This window comes from Equus asinus, chromosome 6 (genome assembly GCF_041296235.1).
Source record: "Equus asinus isolate D_3611 breed Donkey chromosome 6, EquAss-T2T_v2, whole genome shotgun sequence".
Taxonomy (NCBI): Eukaryota; Metazoa; Chordata; class Mammalia; order Perissodactyla; family Equidae; genus Equus; species Equus asinus.
The window spans coordinates 39,766,511-39,783,462 of record NC_091795.1 but is presented as its reverse complement, the minus strand read 5'-3'; the positions used below and the strand labels follow the sequence as shown (position 1 = coordinate 39,783,462).

At 47.6% G+C, this 16,952-nt stretch overlaps 2 protein-coding genes across 4 annotated transcripts in view; one reads left to right on the top strand and one right to left on the bottom strand.

Moving 5' to 3' along the window:
- Positions 1 to 1,905: 1,905 nt before the first annotated feature.
- On the bottom strand, positions 1,906 to 10,873 carry LOC123286224 (uncharacterized protein C2orf78-like). Its single transcript, XM_070511476.1, has 4 exons — positions 10,816 to 10,873; positions 8,004 to 8,084; positions 4,796 to 5,557; positions 1,906 to 3,927 (listed from the first exon to the last, which is right to left on the bottom strand). The coding sequence occupies exons 1-4, from the start codon at positions 10,871 to 10,873 to the stop codon at positions 2,027 to 2,029; spliced, it is 2,802 nt and encodes a 933-aa protein (XP_070367577.1). The 3' UTR covers positions 1,906 to 2,026.
- Positions 10,874 to 12,809: 1,936 nt separating this feature from the next.
- Positions 12,810 to 16,952, top strand: part of MTHFD2 (methylenetetrahydrofolate dehydrogenase (NADP+ dependent) 2, methenyltetrahydrofolate cyclohydrolase) — an 86,855-nt gene continuing 82,712 nt past the window's right edge. For 2 of the 3 annotated variants that reach the window (XM_070511937.1, XM_070511938.1), the window contains exon 1: positions 12,810 to 13,064. The gene's annotated coding sequence lies outside the window, so the exon portion shown is untranslated. The remainder of the gene's footprint in view (positions 13,065 to 16,952) is intronic. The other variant, XM_070511940.1, reaches the window with a different exon arrangement.

Genomic DNA, 16,952 nt, shown 5'->3' with positions numbered 1-16,952 from the left:
TGTATGCCTCCTGTCCCCCACGCTTCCCCTGCTCAGCCCCTCCAGGTGCCCCACAAGACTTCCCAGGGAGTGACTCTGGACCCTTGGGCACACAAGTCCTGTGCAGGTGGAGCCGCGACCCAGTGCACAGGCACACCCACCACTCTCCCGCAGTGTGACAGACGCTTCCGGCAGGTTTTTCTCATGTGGTTTGGAGGATAGTGATGTTGAGAAAAGGTGGCGACAGGCCAGGTGGATTCAGGAGGACCTGGCAGGTCTCTCAAGTCAATACTTATGAACAGACACTTTTCTGAGGAAAATATACAAGTGGGCAGCAGGCTCATGAAAAGGTATGAAACATGACTAATTTTTAGGAAAGGGCATTCAAAACCAAAATGAGCTACCACCTCCCGCCCGTCAGAATGGCTATTATTAGAAAAACAAGAAATGGCAAGTGTTGGAAGGGTGTGGAGCAAAGGGAACCCTCATATAGTGCTGGTCAGAATGTAAATTGGTACAGCCACTATGGAACAGAGAATGCAGATTCCTGAAAAAATTAAAAATAAGACTACCATATGACCCAGCTATTCCACTTTTGGGTGTTTATCGAAAGAACGTGGAAACACTAATTGGCAAAGATAGATGCGCCCGTATGTTCATTGCATCATTATTCACAATAGCCAAGACTTGGAAACAACCTCCTAAGGGCCCCCTGAGAGATGAATGGATAAAGAAGATGTGGTATATATACAATGGAATCCTACTCAGTTATAAAAAGCATGAAATCTTGCCATTTGCAGCAACATGAGTGAACCCTGAGGGTGTTACGCTAAGTGAAATGGGTCAGATGGAGAAAGACATATACCTAATACTTCACTCATATGTGGAAGATAAACAAACACATAGATACCAGAGGGGAAAGCGGGGGAGGAGGAGGAAAGGGGTAAGGGGCAGATGTGTAGGACGATGTATGGCAATTGGACCTTGGGTGGGAAAACGACATAGTCTGTACAGAGGGGAAATAGAATGAAGTACATCTAAAAAAAAGTTTAGGCCCCGCTCCAGAAGTTTGATCTCATCCACCAGTAACGTCTGGATGCTGTGCTCTGAAAGCCAGCTTGGTCGCCAACAGGCGTTAGCAAATGCTGAGCACTGCTGGCATGCAGGTCTCAAGTTGAGGCCTTGCTCCTCCGCAGGCAGTGTGACTGCAGCCCACTGCGGAACGTCAGTAGTAAAGCGGCTCAGTGACCCTGACCTTGCGTGTTGTTGCAAAGGTTAACTGAAGTAGTGGGCTCGTGGGCCTGGTGCACAGAAGTTGAGGAAATTTCTCTGCCTGCCCTGTCCTGCTGCAGCAGCTCCCATGGGGAGGCTCCTGTTATCAGCTGCCCCCAAGGTAACTCAGCCCTGGCCATTCATCCCGTAGATTCCCCTTTGATTTATACTGACCGTCCCCAGCCGTAGTCATTCATGGATGAAGTGACCCAAGCCTTTTGGAAGGTGTCCTGAATCTCTTGTTTTCCAAAACACCGATGTGGTGGTCGTGAGCCATAAGACCAGCCTCCCGAGAGACTTTTTACATTTCTCCTGGTCAACCTAGACTCATCGGCTGCCGTCTTCAACTCTATTCCAATTTTACTCTTTTAACGCTCCCCTCAGGCCCTGCTTCTGACTTCTGTCATTCACGACTCCTGCTTCTTTTTATAAACCCCTCAAATCTCTCCCCTTTTGGCCTCCCCAGCCCTGCACCCAATTATGGCCTCTTTCGTCAGTTCGTCTCCCTTTTCCCTCATTCTCCTGTCCAACTTCACTTTTTTTTTCTCCTGAAGAATTGGGTTCCCTCCCACCCCCATCACAGAAAAAACACAGTTAACAGCATTTCCAAACACAGAAGGCTTCTTTATTACTCATCTATTCATTCTAGTACTTTATTTACTGTTTTACTAAGTTTTTAAATATATCAAAATGAATAAGAGAAATCTATCTATCTATCTATCTATCTCTAGAAAAGCAACTGGTCCCCAAAGGGGCACCAAGAGCCCTAGCAGCCTTATATCGCGTAGCCATAGTATCGAGAAATTTCCATTTCTTTTTCCCTCTCAATGAAAAACTGCACTTTCCCCCAAGAGGTGTACTTGGCAGCCTTCTCACGCTCCTGTTGAGCCTGCCTCTTCATGGCCTCCCGCTCTGGCCTCTGTTCCTGTGTGATGGGCTCTGACATCACTGGCCCTGGAATGACGGGTTTCCTCCATGGAATTGGTTGCTTGCTGAAATCCTCCAGTAGATACTGGGCGGGAGGCTTGGGCGGGGCCTGGAGCATGGGCACAGCAGTGGGAACGGGCTCCTGCTGGAGAGAAGTGCAAGATGCTGTTCTGTAAGGTGCAGGCCTTGAAGCAGGACACTGAGGGCCGCTAGGCCGGGTGGGGTTGGTCCAACCCGGTCGAGCGGGGTTGGTGGTAATTGGCCGAGCTGGTCTGGCAGGACCTGTCAAAGATGCAGGAGCTGGGTGGGTGGAATTGACTGCAGTTGGTTGAGCTGAGTTGGTGGAAGCAGGCCGGGCAGGGTCTGCCACAGCAGGCCGATGTGAGGCCAGAGCCTGTGGCCTCCGAGGAACAGGTCGAGCTGGAGGCTTGTCCACGGACAGAAAAGGCAAAGGTACCAACCTGACCTTCCCAGGAGGTGGCAGCTCGTCCCGGGATGGAGGTGGACACTCCATTTCAGCACTGCTCTCTGCTTTCTGGGCTTTGACTTGAGTTTCCTCAGGACACTGACCCTCCAGTGGTTTATCCAGCCACGGTTTGATAGCTGGGCAGGGCTGGGGGTGTTTGGGGTTGCTGGAGGTTCCCAGGGCCCGGGAGGAAGAGGGCCCGGTGTTCTTCTCACTCTTCCTCCCCAGAGCATGAAGCACCTGCACCGACTCCAGCATGTGCTGGCCGAGGCTGGTTCGAGGCCGCTTAAAGGTTTCTTGGCTCAGCTCAGGTTGATTCTTCCTCCGCTTCATCCTGGGCATCATTGGCTTCTCTTCCACCCTGACTTCAGTCCCTGACTGCCGACTCTCTCCGGCTTTCTTGGGGTTGTTTCCTCTGGTCTTCTTGGTCCTTTCCTGCCCATGGCTCTTAGTTGTACTGATCCTGCTGGGTGCGGCTTTCTGAGGTTTGCTGTTGGAGTGCTCGGCCTCGTTCTCAGGAGCCCTGTCACTGGCTGCAGCATTGCAAATAAGCCCTTCTCCCCCTGACAGGCACTCTGGGTCCTTTGGCTGGATTTTGGCCTTGGGAGCACCATCGAGAGGCTCAGAGGCCTGATGTTTGTTCTTCCTGGTGTTATCGGAGGCATCCTTTCTGCTACTTGACTTTTCCTGCAGCTGGATGGACTCGATGGCTCCTGTCTCTTTGGCTTGGATCAGCTCGGGGCCTTGGGGTTGATCAAGGTCTTTCAAGGGGTCGAATAGTTGGGGAAGGTGACCATCCTCCATCAGTGTAGCGATGTCTGCAAAGCCACCGCTAGCCTCGGTCCCGTTTTCCAGTGTCCCTTGGCCCTCAAGACTCAGGCTACTCTTTCCCAGATCAGCGTTTTCGGAAGCAGGGTGGTCCTCTGGCCCGAGGGGATCGATGCAGGCCAGGAGCTGGAGAATATCAGGAATTTCTAAAGGGTGTGGTAGAGGATCTTGGTTTTCTATTGGGATCTGGTCGGGATCCAGAGGCTTTGAAAGGTTGGTGTTAAACTCATCCCAATTCTTTGGAGCTGGAGACAGTGCCAGGAGGTTACTGTTCGAAGTCTGGAGTGAAGCTGTCAGTGAAATGTCTGCAGGCTCATGTGGTGGGTTACTCTGCAGCATCTGGGTATTTCTGCTACTGCAGGATTTGGGGAATTCTGGAGTTTGCTGTAGACAAAATGTCTGGCTTGGAGGTTGCAGTCCCAGGAAAGTCTCTCTCCCCAGGGAGGTTTCCACCACTACAAAGGAAGCAAGGATGAAGTGAGTCCTCGGTGGGTGAGATGTTCCCCCCTAGACACCAGTGCAGCAACCACGTCCCTTCCCCCGATGGGCAAGGCGTTTCTCCTGGCTCTTAAGGATCATGGACAGCGCCCTGTGCTAGGAGCTAAGAGGCGAGTGTTCTGGTTCTTACTGGTGATCATTGGATGTCATTGTCCCTTGGCTTTCTTTCTATTTCATAGGGTTGTCATAGGAGCAGTAAAAAGTAAAAGAGAGTTTTATACTATGAGACATTTCACAAGTCCTAACATTCTCCTATAGAGTCTTTTTGATGCTGTCCATTTTCCCGAGAGAATGAGAACACGTCACACTGTGGACGAGGAGAGGGAGCGGAGCTCTTTCCGATGGAATATATGAGCAAGGACAGATTCCTAGCCTGCTGAATTTTGACAGCGTCTCGGGACAGAAGGGCTTATTCCTGGTATGAGTGAACAAAGCGAGGGAAAGTTTGCGTGTCTCTATCATAGTGATAGTTCTGACAGGCCTTCCCAGGAGACTAACCCGTAAATCGGCAGAGGGAGTCCATTTGTATGTGGTGGAGTAGGGCACTTAGCAGCTGGGGTGGTGAGAGGTATGGGGTCCCTTGGTGTGCTCTTGGGGTTCTCAGCCATGTAGCATGGATGAGCATTACAGTGTCCCCCCTGCCCCCCTGTATGAGGTGTTCTTATGTCGAGTCTGAAATGGGGAGCACTGAGCGAGGGTAGTGTTCACTCATGTCTCAGGACTTCAGTTCTACCTGTCTGTGGCCTCGCCGCTTCCCGGCTGCAGATTTGACCCTGATTTTGGATGCAGACCTCCTTTCTCTGCCTTCTTGCTGTTTGTACTCACCTTGAGATCTGGTTTGTGGGATGGCTGGAGCAGACGCAGCGTAGTAGACCCCAGAGGTGGAGGCTGGTGGAAGGACATGTGTGGGCTGAATCTCCTTTAGTACCAACACCATTTCTGGTTGAGGAGCAGAGGCCCCAGCTCCTGTGTAGGACACAGAGCCGTAGGACTGCAGGCAGGGGCCAAGTTCTCCAGACAGCAGAGGCCCCAGTGTGCCGTGACCATAGTAGTACACCTGGCTTCCTTCCTGGTAGGGAAGTGACAGGCTGTGTCCCTGATTTGGAACCTGAGATGGTGTTCCCTGAACAAGGCTGGTGGAAAGTGATGGATACAGTGGGACCGGGTTATTGGCACCTGAAGTTCTGTCATAGTGTGCTGCCATAGACATGGAAGAAACCGTTGTGTCGTGGCCAGTGACAGTCAGAGTGCAGTCTCCGAGTGAAGAGGACTCCTGTGCAGTGCTTCCTGGGACACCCCACTCAAAGAGACCCGGATAGGAAGCAGCTGAGGTGGAGCTCTGGCTCTGGCCAGTCACTCCAGACAGCGTGGTTGTGCTAGAATGTTGGTAAAGGTAGGCGCTGCCCATGAGTGGCTGGGAAGAGGTGCCCGTGGCTGATGGCAGTAGCCATCCTGAACTGACGGCTGGAGCAGAGACTCTGGAGAAATTGCAGACACTTCCTGCTAGGGAAGCTGCGTCGCTCACCACAGGAAGAGAGAGCTGCAGGGAGTTTGGAGTTCCAAGTAAGGATGGATTTTTGAAATTTTCTGTAGGGAACAAGAGGGTGAAGAAAAACTCAGTGAGATTGATCAACTCTGACAATGTCTGAGGAGCAGCATCATCTCAAGGTTGCTGCATGAGGAAGCCTCTCATCCCAGTGCTCACTGAGATAGCGAACACCCACGCCTTTATGGTGGTTGTAAGGGCGGGAGGAGTTTGTTCCTTTCTGTGTAACTGCCTGTGCTCCCAGCTGCGGCAGAGATGTGCAGAAGCCCCAAGTGGTGTGGTCCACACCTTGTTGTCTAGGCTGGAAGCCCCTTCTCGCTGTCCATCCTTCCCTTGAGCCTCCCCTAGTCCTGACTCATCTACTCTTTGCTAGAATAGAAGCATTTTAGAAGTAGAACGTCCTCAGAGATGCTCTGTTCTGACATTCTCCTGGTACGAGTGAGGAAACTGAGGCTCAGAGAGGTCAGCTGGAGTGGTCCGATTCTCCCATTATGGCAGCATCATCACCAGGTCACAGAGCCTAAGTCTCCTGACTTCTTGCCAGGACTCTGCTCTGACTGTTCCACTACCAGAACCCGGGAGAAGGAGACCTCCTAATAAGGTGTTTTCTTGGTCCCTTAGAAAACAGTGCAGCTGTTACCACTGTCTTCTTCAGGGTCTGTTTGCTCGTGCAGTTCACGTGCTGTTCCCTAGAGTTCACCCAGTAGTCAGTCCGGGTGGTAGGTGTAAAGGGTTACTCTTACCCTCTTCAAGCCTGGTTTCTGATCCTACCTCCACAGGATTGCCTGAGGGTGTGCATCCCAAGAAGTGCTTTTTGAAAGAAAACAGTAATTTAATCTCCCTGAGCTTCAGGTTACTCATCTGTAGTTACAATAACAACAGCAACAACAATAATAGTAATTCATACATGAATTCATATAGGACATATCTGTTATCTGGAGGAAGACATGATAAGTTCTGTGAAAAATCATGGAAAACATTTATCAAGGAAGTAAAAAGAACCATATAGATATTCATAAAAACTGCGGTATGCAGCAAGCAACAAAGCAGAATCAGTTTACTGATAAATGTAGTTCTGTATCATATACGCTTTGTCATGAAAGTGAATATTGCCGGCTCCATTGTAGTGCATACTATTTACCAAAACCAGCCCGAGAAGAAGGTGATTTTGAATGAATTCCTAGCCAGTACGTGCAGACAGAGTAGATCAGTAAAAGTGGCCTAAAAGGCATCAAAATGCTATCAATGTGAATGTATAGCTGGCCACAATATAAGCAGACAGATATTTCAGTGAAAACTGGTACAAAGCAGAGAGCAACATCCTAAGTGTAAAGGAATTCCGTTGTTGTGCTCGTTCTTATTTCTCTGACCATGAGCCGCAAGGAACAGCTAGTAAGGAATTAGTCCTTCTGATTCAAGTTAGGGGATATTATTTTTTTTAAAGCTTATGTTTTATTTTTAACAGGCATAACATCTGCATAGTTGAAAAATGAGAATAAAACACTAGAAATTCTGTTGCCTCCAGCCCTCTGGATAACGACTTTATCAGTTTCTGGATTATAGGAAGTGTCATTTCTAAAAGATCTCTGAAATGTGTATATTCAAACTCTCAGGTGCCATCCATGTTCAGAGAGGCAAGAGAAAAAAGCAAACAAGTGAGTCTGAGTCTGAGAAGCTGCTTTTCCTGGCGATGCCCTCCTCTGCCTTACTCGCCTTCCTCGGCTATGAATGTGAAGTCACCTGTGCTTCGCCCTGCTCTGAGCACATTTCACTCTGTGCTCTTCCTGCTGCAATTGAAAATCTTTGGTTCCTTCAGCATTTCATGCCAAACCACCTCTTTTTCCTGGAGAGCTCCTCCTCGCTCTCCTCCTCATTCTTCTATTTTATCCTCCCTCTAGGTTCCTGTTGGCCTGTGCTGATGAAAACAATCCTCAACTTCCTGACCTTTGAAGACTAGTCCCCCTGTAGCCCAGTACTCTCCTTTGTCTCTTCCTACTTTTTTTTTTTTCACCTCATTTAGGTAGATAACTCCAAACATGGGCATATTGCCTTGTGAACAACACTAAATTTAAAATACTACAGTTGAAATTTCAGTGGAGGGAGACCATTACAGATGAAACCTTTGGGGATATACTGCTAACTTCCTGCATCACCTAGATTTCTGTTTCTGTGGAAACACCCTCAAGAAGTCTCTGATTTCATTTCTACCTGGGTGCCCTTTAAGATTCAATATTAGAAAAGAAAAGGAGCAGAAGGAACCACAGTTGTAATATCCTGATGTGAGAGATGAGAGAAAACAGAGTTTGTGAGAGAGTCAACGACTTGTCCAAAGTCCTACAGCTCATAAATGTCAAAGTCAAAACTTAAATTAGGTCCCTAGGTTTACTTGAATACTTTCCTCCCATTAATCTCTGCTACATTAGAATCTACTACCAAATTTAGGGGCAAAAATACATAATGGAACACTTAAAAAGTTAGTTTCCTTGCCTGACATGGTGAGAAAAGAAGAGGAAGGATCAACTGCAGATCCAAGAGATGAGGAGACGATACCAGATGAAGTCTGAGTGGCTGCCGTCAAAGAGCGGTGTGTCCAGTATGAAGGTCACTGGTCACACTGGTCACTTGCGATGATCCAAATTTATTTACACACAACTCCATGGAAACCCCAAGATTCTAGCAGGTGGCCGTAGGTCTAGGGGGAGAATGATGTCACAGAGCAGGCAGTTCAAAGGTACGAGACAGCCAATAGGGCGGCCAGATTCCCCACAAGAAGATGGGATTGGGTGGAGGGAGTCGGGGGAGAGCTACAGCAGCACCTGCATGGCTGAGCTCTGGGGAGGTGACATCCTAGGAGCCACATGTGCTAGTCTCTCTTCCCCAGGCTCTTATGTCAGGGAATCCTCTCAACGTTCCTTATAGATGTTCATTAATGTAATTAACTCATAGTTCTTTGTATTCTATGAATTATACTTTATAATATACATTGTACATTAGTAATTACATGTACAGTTAGTTAATATCCTTAGAGAGGAAGGAAAAGGACATCTAGGTTGACCTATTACCGTTGTTCTGAAATCCTACCAGGTGATCTAACTGTGAACTTACTGCAGGTTTTAAGGAGCAAAGGAAAGGATTGGCAGCTCCTTCTGTAACTTGGTGAAAGAGTAGGGTGAGGTTTGTTGAGTGCCCCTTATGGGGAATGATGTGGTTAAACGGTCTTCTCTTTGACTTTCTTCTCCTTGAATCCTACCTTCCTTGGACTGGGCTGGGCCGGGTTGGACTTGCATCTCTCTGCTGCTCCCCTTTTCTTTTGTCTGCATTATAGGCCTTGTTTCTGGGACCAGCCTCGCCCTTGCATCTCCCCCTCCTGGATGTTACTTCCTTTCAATCCCAGCAGCAGAGGTCTTCTTTCCAGTGCCTGATGCTTCTGAAAATGGCGCCTGCCCATTAGAAGCAGATGCCAGAGAGCTGGGGACACAGCTGAGGGCAGAGCTCTTGTCTTCCAGCCTTGGGTTGCAATTCTTTTGCCCATAATTTGCTACCTCTGGCTCCTTGGGCCACACAGGCCTCCTGCCATCCCACGCTTTTATACATGAGAGGCATTCGGGGTCCTCCCCTTTCCTTCTCCTCTGAGTGTATCCAGTGTGGCAGTTGCTGTAGCCTCCTCCCTCTTGGAAACAGCCACTGTAGAATGATGGGCCTCTAGGGTTCTCTGTCGGCCATGGTTGTGTTCAAGGCCAAGCAACATGCAGAGGAGAATAGTGAGAGAAAGAGGAGGACATTCGTGGAGAATAGGGAAGAGGCAAGGTGAAAGGGACAGGAAAACAGCTGTCTGTGGATGTTTTGGCCTTGAGAAACAGGTGGACACATTTTGCCCTCATTTTGTATTAAGAGAACAGAAAATTCAGTATATAGCTTTTCAATTTGCTGGGTAGACCTGCAATAGCCGCAGTTTCTGTCCACTAAAGAGAATAATCTTAAATCACTTTCTCTCACTTTGTTTTATGTGATATTACATGATTTATGTTATTCATTGGTAATTGTGTAGAATATGGGTTGTTTTCAAATGCTCTGGGTCTTTCTCCGTGTTTCTCCTGGTTGTGTTTTTAAGGATCCAACGTTGGAAGACAGATCACATGCTGTTCTCCTGCTGATTGTTCATTGGGAAGCCTCACGAACTAACTTGACCTGAAGGGTTCTGTGGAGAAACTTACGAGGGGGCTGTGAGAAGCATTGTGGTGAGTTGCACGCTGCCCTCACGCCTAAGGAGCAGATGTCTGCAGTGCACCCGGCTGGCCTGGGAGCCTCTGCTTTTGTGCCCCTGCTTAGTGCTCTTCTCTCTAACCACTCTGGTGACTGGGAGACAGTGGGCGAGGGCTGAGTTGCTGCTGATTTGTATGTGGAGTCAGCTGATTTGGGGAGGAAATCTGTGGATCTAGTCATTTTCCTTGGCGGTAAGCTTTGCGGATGCCTAGGTGGACCTATGTGGAGACTTTCATAGTTCAAATGAGTAGGAGGTGTGTGATCCAAGATGCCAGGATCCCACAAGTAGATACCTGCTAGATGGGACCTCCAAAGACACACATTTCATTTATAGGAATATTTTTCCTGTTATGAAATGTTAATGTTTTGAGTGATGGCGGGGGGTGCTTACCCGAGGAGAAATTGTGAAGGGTATTGCAGTGTAGAGCTATGGCTGGGGCTCATGAAATCTTTGAAGGGTTTTGCCCCTCAGCTTCATACCCCGGATAGCCTACTTCCATGATATGAGGATGTAACGTGAGGCTAACAACATATCCACAAGTGAGACTGGTCTCTCTCTTCTCTATGTCATGTGGAAATGAAGGGAATCCGGAGCTAACGCAGGTTAGGGTGGGTAGTATAAGTTTGTGGGAGCTGTGGTAAGACAAATTCTCATAGCAGTAAAATGTTTACACATGAAAATATTCACTTTCCGCTTCCAGTCTGTTCAGGCAAACCCTTACTTGGGCCTTTCCTGCTTCCCAGTCTCTATAACCGCTTTCTTTCCATCATTCCAGGCATTTAACCTTAGCTTGCAGCCTCAGCATCATGTTACCTCTAAAAGAATCTTAAATGAAACTTGAGGAACGTCAGAAGGTTGAGTCCAATGTTCTGGAACTTACCACCAAGCCCTGCACTCACAGGAAGCGTTTTTTTTATAGTTAGGGTACTGTCTCGTCCCATAGACCCGTTTCCTGCATTTTGTTGCCACGGGGATAACTGAGACTTGTCTTGGTGTAACACACCCTGTCCGTCTAGCCCTGAGGCTCTTCCTTACTCTCCCCGTTGTCCCTTTTTGATTCAATTAAGGACTGGCATCCCTCAAACTCCTCCATGTTCCCCGGGGCCCTGCCGGGTACTGGCAGATTTTGTTAGTGTCAACTACTTATCTGTTCGGTGCTCCAAATATGCCTTGCTCCTATATTTTCCATTCCAGTGTCCTGCATACCCATGGAGGCGTTCTTTTACTTCATGTTGGATTCGTACCTCCAAAGACCTACACTTTACTGCTTCCCATACTTTCTGGAAACCTTGTTGTGCTTAGGTCTAGATTTTCTTGCGTCATCTGAGCGTAGTCCCACCCCAGCTTGTGTCATTTAGCAAATGGGAAGTGCAAGACCAATATAGCCTTTCTAGGTTCTGATCAATTCATGTTACATTTTGTGTGGTCATGTCTATAGCTTTCTGTACCCTGTGTACTTTTAGGCCACTGCTCACCAATGGTGTATTTTTTTCCATAAACTCCAAAGGAATATGTATATTAAGATTAGCACCTGAGCTAACAACTGTTGCCAATCTCCTTTTTTTTTTTTTTTCCTGCTTTTCCTCCCCGAATCCCGCCAGTACATAGTTGTATATTTTAGTTGTGGGTCCTTCTAGTTGTGGCACGTGGGATGCTGCTTCAACGTGGCCTGATGAGCAGTGCCACGTCCGCGCCCAGCATCCAAACCAGCAAAACCCTGGGCCGCCAAGCGGAGTTCGCAAACTTAGCCACTCGGCCAGGGGCTGGCCCCAGGAATATTTTTTGATGTAACTTCAAAGTTGAAGGTGCCAAGTTGTAAGTTTGCAAACTCTGCTGTGCTAACTGATGTCGTTCTTTTTGCAAATAGCAACTTACTAATGTTCACCTACTAGGAAATATGTAGAATATTCCTGAGTTGTAGATGCTTGTGGATTTCAACTTGGTTAGACTGTGACTATCCCAGAAATGTTAGAGCTAGTGATCGTTTTACCCATTCATTTATTCCTTTATTCCAGAACTCTCACCTCTCTGACCTGTTGTTTACCTAGCTCTCCAATGGTTGTGAAGATTATTAACAGTGTTTGTAAGATATTTTCAGAAACTAGAAAATAGGCAGTAAAAAGCATTCACTATTACAATTATCTACAGGTTAATCTGAAATTTATTGCCCCTTCTGCCTTCAGACCTACTGTAGGACGTGCTGTCCTTTGCCGTTCCACTTGTAGCCAAATTCAGAGTTTTCCTAACAGGGACAGCTCCCTGTGCCTGATGCTGTGTGGAAATCTTAGTCTTCAGCTCCACTCTTATCCCTCTCAGTTATTTATCGGTATTTTTGAAAATATACATAGCATCACCCTGTAACATGATACCTGGCACAGGGTAGGAATCCAATGAAAGTTTCACTCTAAGTGGGAGAGTAGGTTGTTACAGTGTTTTTGGAGGGGAATTAGAGAGTACTTTAAAAATTTTAAGTTTGCATATCCTTTCCAGCAATTCTACTTCTAGGAATTTAAAAGTAGCTGTACTCACGCGTGAGGATGTTCACACTGCAGTCTCTGTGTAGCAGAGGATAGAAGTACTGAAAACAACTAAAAGTCCATCAATATTGGACTCATAAATTTTGGTAATTGTACTGAATGGAATAGTATGCAAGCATTAAAAGGAATAGAATGGATGTATGAATAAATGGACTGGAAAGTTGAGGGTCAGAGGTCGATTGTGGAACATGTGGAGTACGCTGCTTTTACATGAAATAGAGGATATGCATATAGGTACAAAGAAATCTTTATATAAAATATGCGAGTGAACGTAAGCACTTGGAAAACATCTGGAGAAGCACACAAGGAACTGGGGGAGTTGACTTCAGTTTTCATTGCATGGCCTGCAGTGTTTGAAATCTCAAGGCGGTGACAAGCGTGCGCTCATCTGCATGAGCTGTACTACCGGCCTCCGGCGAAGGAGGGCGCCGTAGCCGCCAGAGTGCTGTTCCCTGATCGGGCTTCTCTGGCAGCCGGCCTGGTGACGTCATCAGGCCAGGCGGTGTCGCATGCGCTGTGGTAGGGATTTGGGCGCTGCCTGGTTTGCCACGCAGGTTCTTGCGGTTGGGGGTCTTGTTCTGACACCGAGGGCGCCGGACTGGGGAGTCTGTCAGTCTCGGCGGCAGGGGGGCATCTTGGGGCCCACATGAGCCAATGGCTTCATGCCCGCCGCGGCCAGGTCCACGGACCCCTCTTTTGCGGACCTTCTTCAGCCAAGAGGAAGGGCAGAAACCACGTTCCCGAAAGGTAAGACGCTTTGGCCCCTGGGCGTAGCCCTGCCGCCTCTCGGCTCCTGGGTCTGGGTCTCGTCCACTGGGGTCTCTGCCTGTCACTGTTGAGGCCGCGTGCTTGGCCCCTCCGCCCCTTTCTCGGAGGCATTGACCGTCTGGCTGCTCCGCGTACAGTGGCTGAAACGGACGGTATGAGATGTTCTGATTTCTCCCCGTGCTTTTAAAAGCGAGGCTCTGGCCATTGCTCGGGTCAAGTGCAGAGGGACTGCTTTCTAGGATGGTCTGTCAGTGCTGGGGACGGTACTTAAATATCGAAACTGAGTCCCGCTCAGTTCCTCAAACTGTGTTGTTTGGGCACGGAAAATGTGAGTGATGAGAACCAGGTTTGAGTGAAGAAGGCCTCCGCAACCGCTGAACTGTCTGCGGAAAATGTTGGATTGTGTCGTTGCCGGGAATCACGAAGGGCAGCAGTAGCTGCCTACCGGGTCTCATCTGAGAGCTCTTCCTCTGCACGTTCAAACGATTAATTGTGAGACTTTGCTCTTGTGTGCAGTGAGCTCGTTTTTATTCCTTGAGACCTTCCTTTCGTCCAGCTCATACCTCATGAAGTCCCTTTCATTTGACCTCCTGAATATCTTGGAACCTGTCCCCCGACTTCCCTCAGCATCCTCATACGGAATGTGCCTGTTCTTTTGCATGTAGGTCCTGACTAGTGTGCGTGTATCCACTGTCGTTTCCTTCCAATGCATTCTTCACGCAGGAAATCTTTTTAATATGCAAGTTGGAACATTGCTCAGAAACATCACTCAAAAACGTTGTTTTCAGAGTGAAAACGAACTCTTGACCCTGGCCTTGAAGAGTCTGCCTGGTCTAGAATCCTCTCTGCTTCTTCGGCCGGGTCTTGTGCCCCTTTTGCCCTCACTGTCTGTGCTTCAGATTCACTGGGTTGACCTCGGTGAGTTCTCCCTCATCCTGCAGAGGTCAGCTGAAAGATTACTTTTCACTGTAACTCCTAGCACTAAGTGAAGTTCACAGCCCCTTTCCCATCTGATTTTCTTTTAAAATATGAATTTGAAGGTCCGCACGTAATGAATTTGATGACTTCAGTTGTATGAGAACTAAAAATAAACCGTGAAGTGAAAGAACTGAATCTAAACGATTTCCGTCAGCATGTGAGTATCGATGAACCTTAGCATTCAGGACTGGGCTGGCTTATCAGGGCTAGAGAAGGGCTGGCCGTCTGTGGTCTTAGGCCTTGTTTGTGGAGACCTTTGCTCTGTTTGGTTGCCTTGCATCTTTTCAAGATGGGGAACAGGAAGAAGGGGAGAACAGGTGGTTACTAGGTGGGGCTGAAGAAGGGGAGCAGCAAGATGCCAAGCAGAGAGCAGAGGGGACCTGCTGAGTGGGCTGTGAATTCCGTTTTCAAGGAGCCCCGTTGTGCGCAGGGAGACAGTCTAATGTCACATTTGGCTCACAGAAAGTGTATTAATAGGTGGAAAGACTGTCTCCCAGTTGGACAGCGGATAGCTAGGACTTGTGTCCTTGTTCTCAAAGTTCCTATCAAAAAGATAAGAAAAGTTAATTCAGTATTCTTTCAGAAATCTGAATTCACCGTGCAGAAGTCTGATTCCCACCCTATCTGACTCCATTTCCCCTTTTTATAGTAATATTTTGTAATATCCCCTTTACTCTCCTGAAGTGAAATTCATATATATACACAACGTGCTTCCACACTTAAGTTTAAGGGAAAAAATCAGTGTAATGCTCTAACTATAAAATAAAGGAGAAATAAAATAAAGTAATTTAGAATAGAGTAATATGTGTTTACATTTCCATATGTCAATGTTTGGGCATGGCTTCACTAAAAATAAAGGAATTGTCAGTTGCTTGCACCATGAATGCCAAAGCTGCCCATGCTCACTGATCTGGGTGGGTATGTTGCCTTAGTGGCAGGAGTTTCAATGATTGTGAGCTGCGCTAAGTAGATTTCCAAAGAAAACAAGGTACAGTCTTCACTAGGATGATAAGATGGTTTCTATGCTGGACATTCAATGTCCGTGAAAACTGCAAAGAAACCCTTTGTGTTTATGTGTGAAATGAAGTTAGGTTCTAAGGCTTAGATACTTGTGAACAGTTTTTCACCTCTATGGATGTTGAATAAGACTTTGAAAAGTCATCCAGGTGTGAGACCCACTTGTGGGAGTGTTCTGAATTTGGCAAGATGTGTTATACCCATGCCCGTCAGCCACTAAATGCCAGTAAAACCCCTCCCATCCCATCCTCACAACCACAAAAATGCCCCGGATCAGCAAGGTCAGGATTTCAGCATGGAAACTCTGAAAAACTGTGTTTTTCTTTGAAGGAAGAAAGGAATAGGTGGGGAAGGCATTTGACTGACATGAAAAAGGTGAGAAAGAGATTCCACGTCTCATCACCCTGCCCGGCACAGCGTGGATTAGTGTCAGGGAGAGCCCACTTTGACTACTGGGGATTTATTTAATTTGTGTCTCGTAGGTCAGGAGTGGGTTTTCACCTACTCTGTCAATTCTTCTGCATCTCTGGACTTAAACATTAGTGAGTTCTTAAAGATAAGCAAATAGTTCTGATTCACATCTGGCAACACCAAACATGGTCCTGGACACATCATAACTACTTTCCAGTCTTTGTTGAATGAGTGAACTGACGGCCCACCCCCACCCGCATTGGCGGTGCCTGTGAATTTCCTCCTATATTCCTCCTCCTCTCCGCGATTGTCCTCACTCCTCGGTCCCTGCTCCACGGTCTCTGCAAGGGGATCCTGAGGTTCCCCCGGGTCCCTGCTCAGCCCCTTTTCTGCAAGGACATCAGCAGGGAGAAGCAGGAAGACTCTTCAGTCTCCTTTCCTCCGCACAGCCAACATCTTTCCTGTGTGACGTGGTTATAGGAAGCCTCTTCTAGTTCTGTGTGCACAAGGTGTTCTCTTCAGTGTTGGGACTGTTTACGGCGCCATCAAGGGGATTGCGAAGCTGCAGGGCCACTCCCAGTGCAGTCCCTGTTCACGCAGTAGAGGTAGGGAGATGAATGACCCCTGCGTGGCAGTGGAATGGGACAAGGTGTCCTGGGTGTTTGAGGGAAGTCACCCAAGGCAAAGCTGCCTCAGTACTTGGCAGTCGAGTGTCAGGCACAGTGGACTGTCAAGTGGCAAATGATGTGTCACAGAAATGCCACAGCAGAAATGCCTAGGAATGGAAAGGAGGGGGAAATGACAACAGACAGGGTTAATCAAGGAAGGCTTCCTAAGCGGTTTGTGACTAAATGAGTTACCTCAGGTTGGCTGTTGTTCAGATAGCTGGAGATGGTAATGATCCTCCAGCTCCAAGTCTGGAAGAAACTGACAGGAGAGATTGTACGCTTTGTTGTAATTAATACAGTCTTCAAACCTTTCACAATGTTCGGTGGAAGACTCAGCATCGTAGATCTGTCAGATCTGCCCAAGTTAATTTATAAATTTAACATCATCTCATATCATCTGATTCTAAAGCTCGTATAGCAAAAGAAACTTACATCACCAGGAAAATTCCGAAAAGGAAGAAGGTAGACAAGGGTTGCCTAGCCCTACCAAATGTTAAGCCATACTAGAAGTGTTGCTGGAGCACAGGGGATTTTTCGGGTGGTGAAGCTAATCTGTCTGATACTCTAGGGGTAAATACATGTCATTGTACATTGGCTAAAGCCCATAGATTATACAACACAGAGTGACCCGTGATGTGAGCTATGGACTTTGATAATGATGTGTCAGTGTTGCTTCATTGATTACAACAAATGGAGCACACTGGTATGGAATGGTGATGGTGGGAAAGGCTGTGTAGGGTGAAGGAGAGATGGTTAAAGTGAGAACTCTTTACTTTCTGCTCCGTTTTACTAT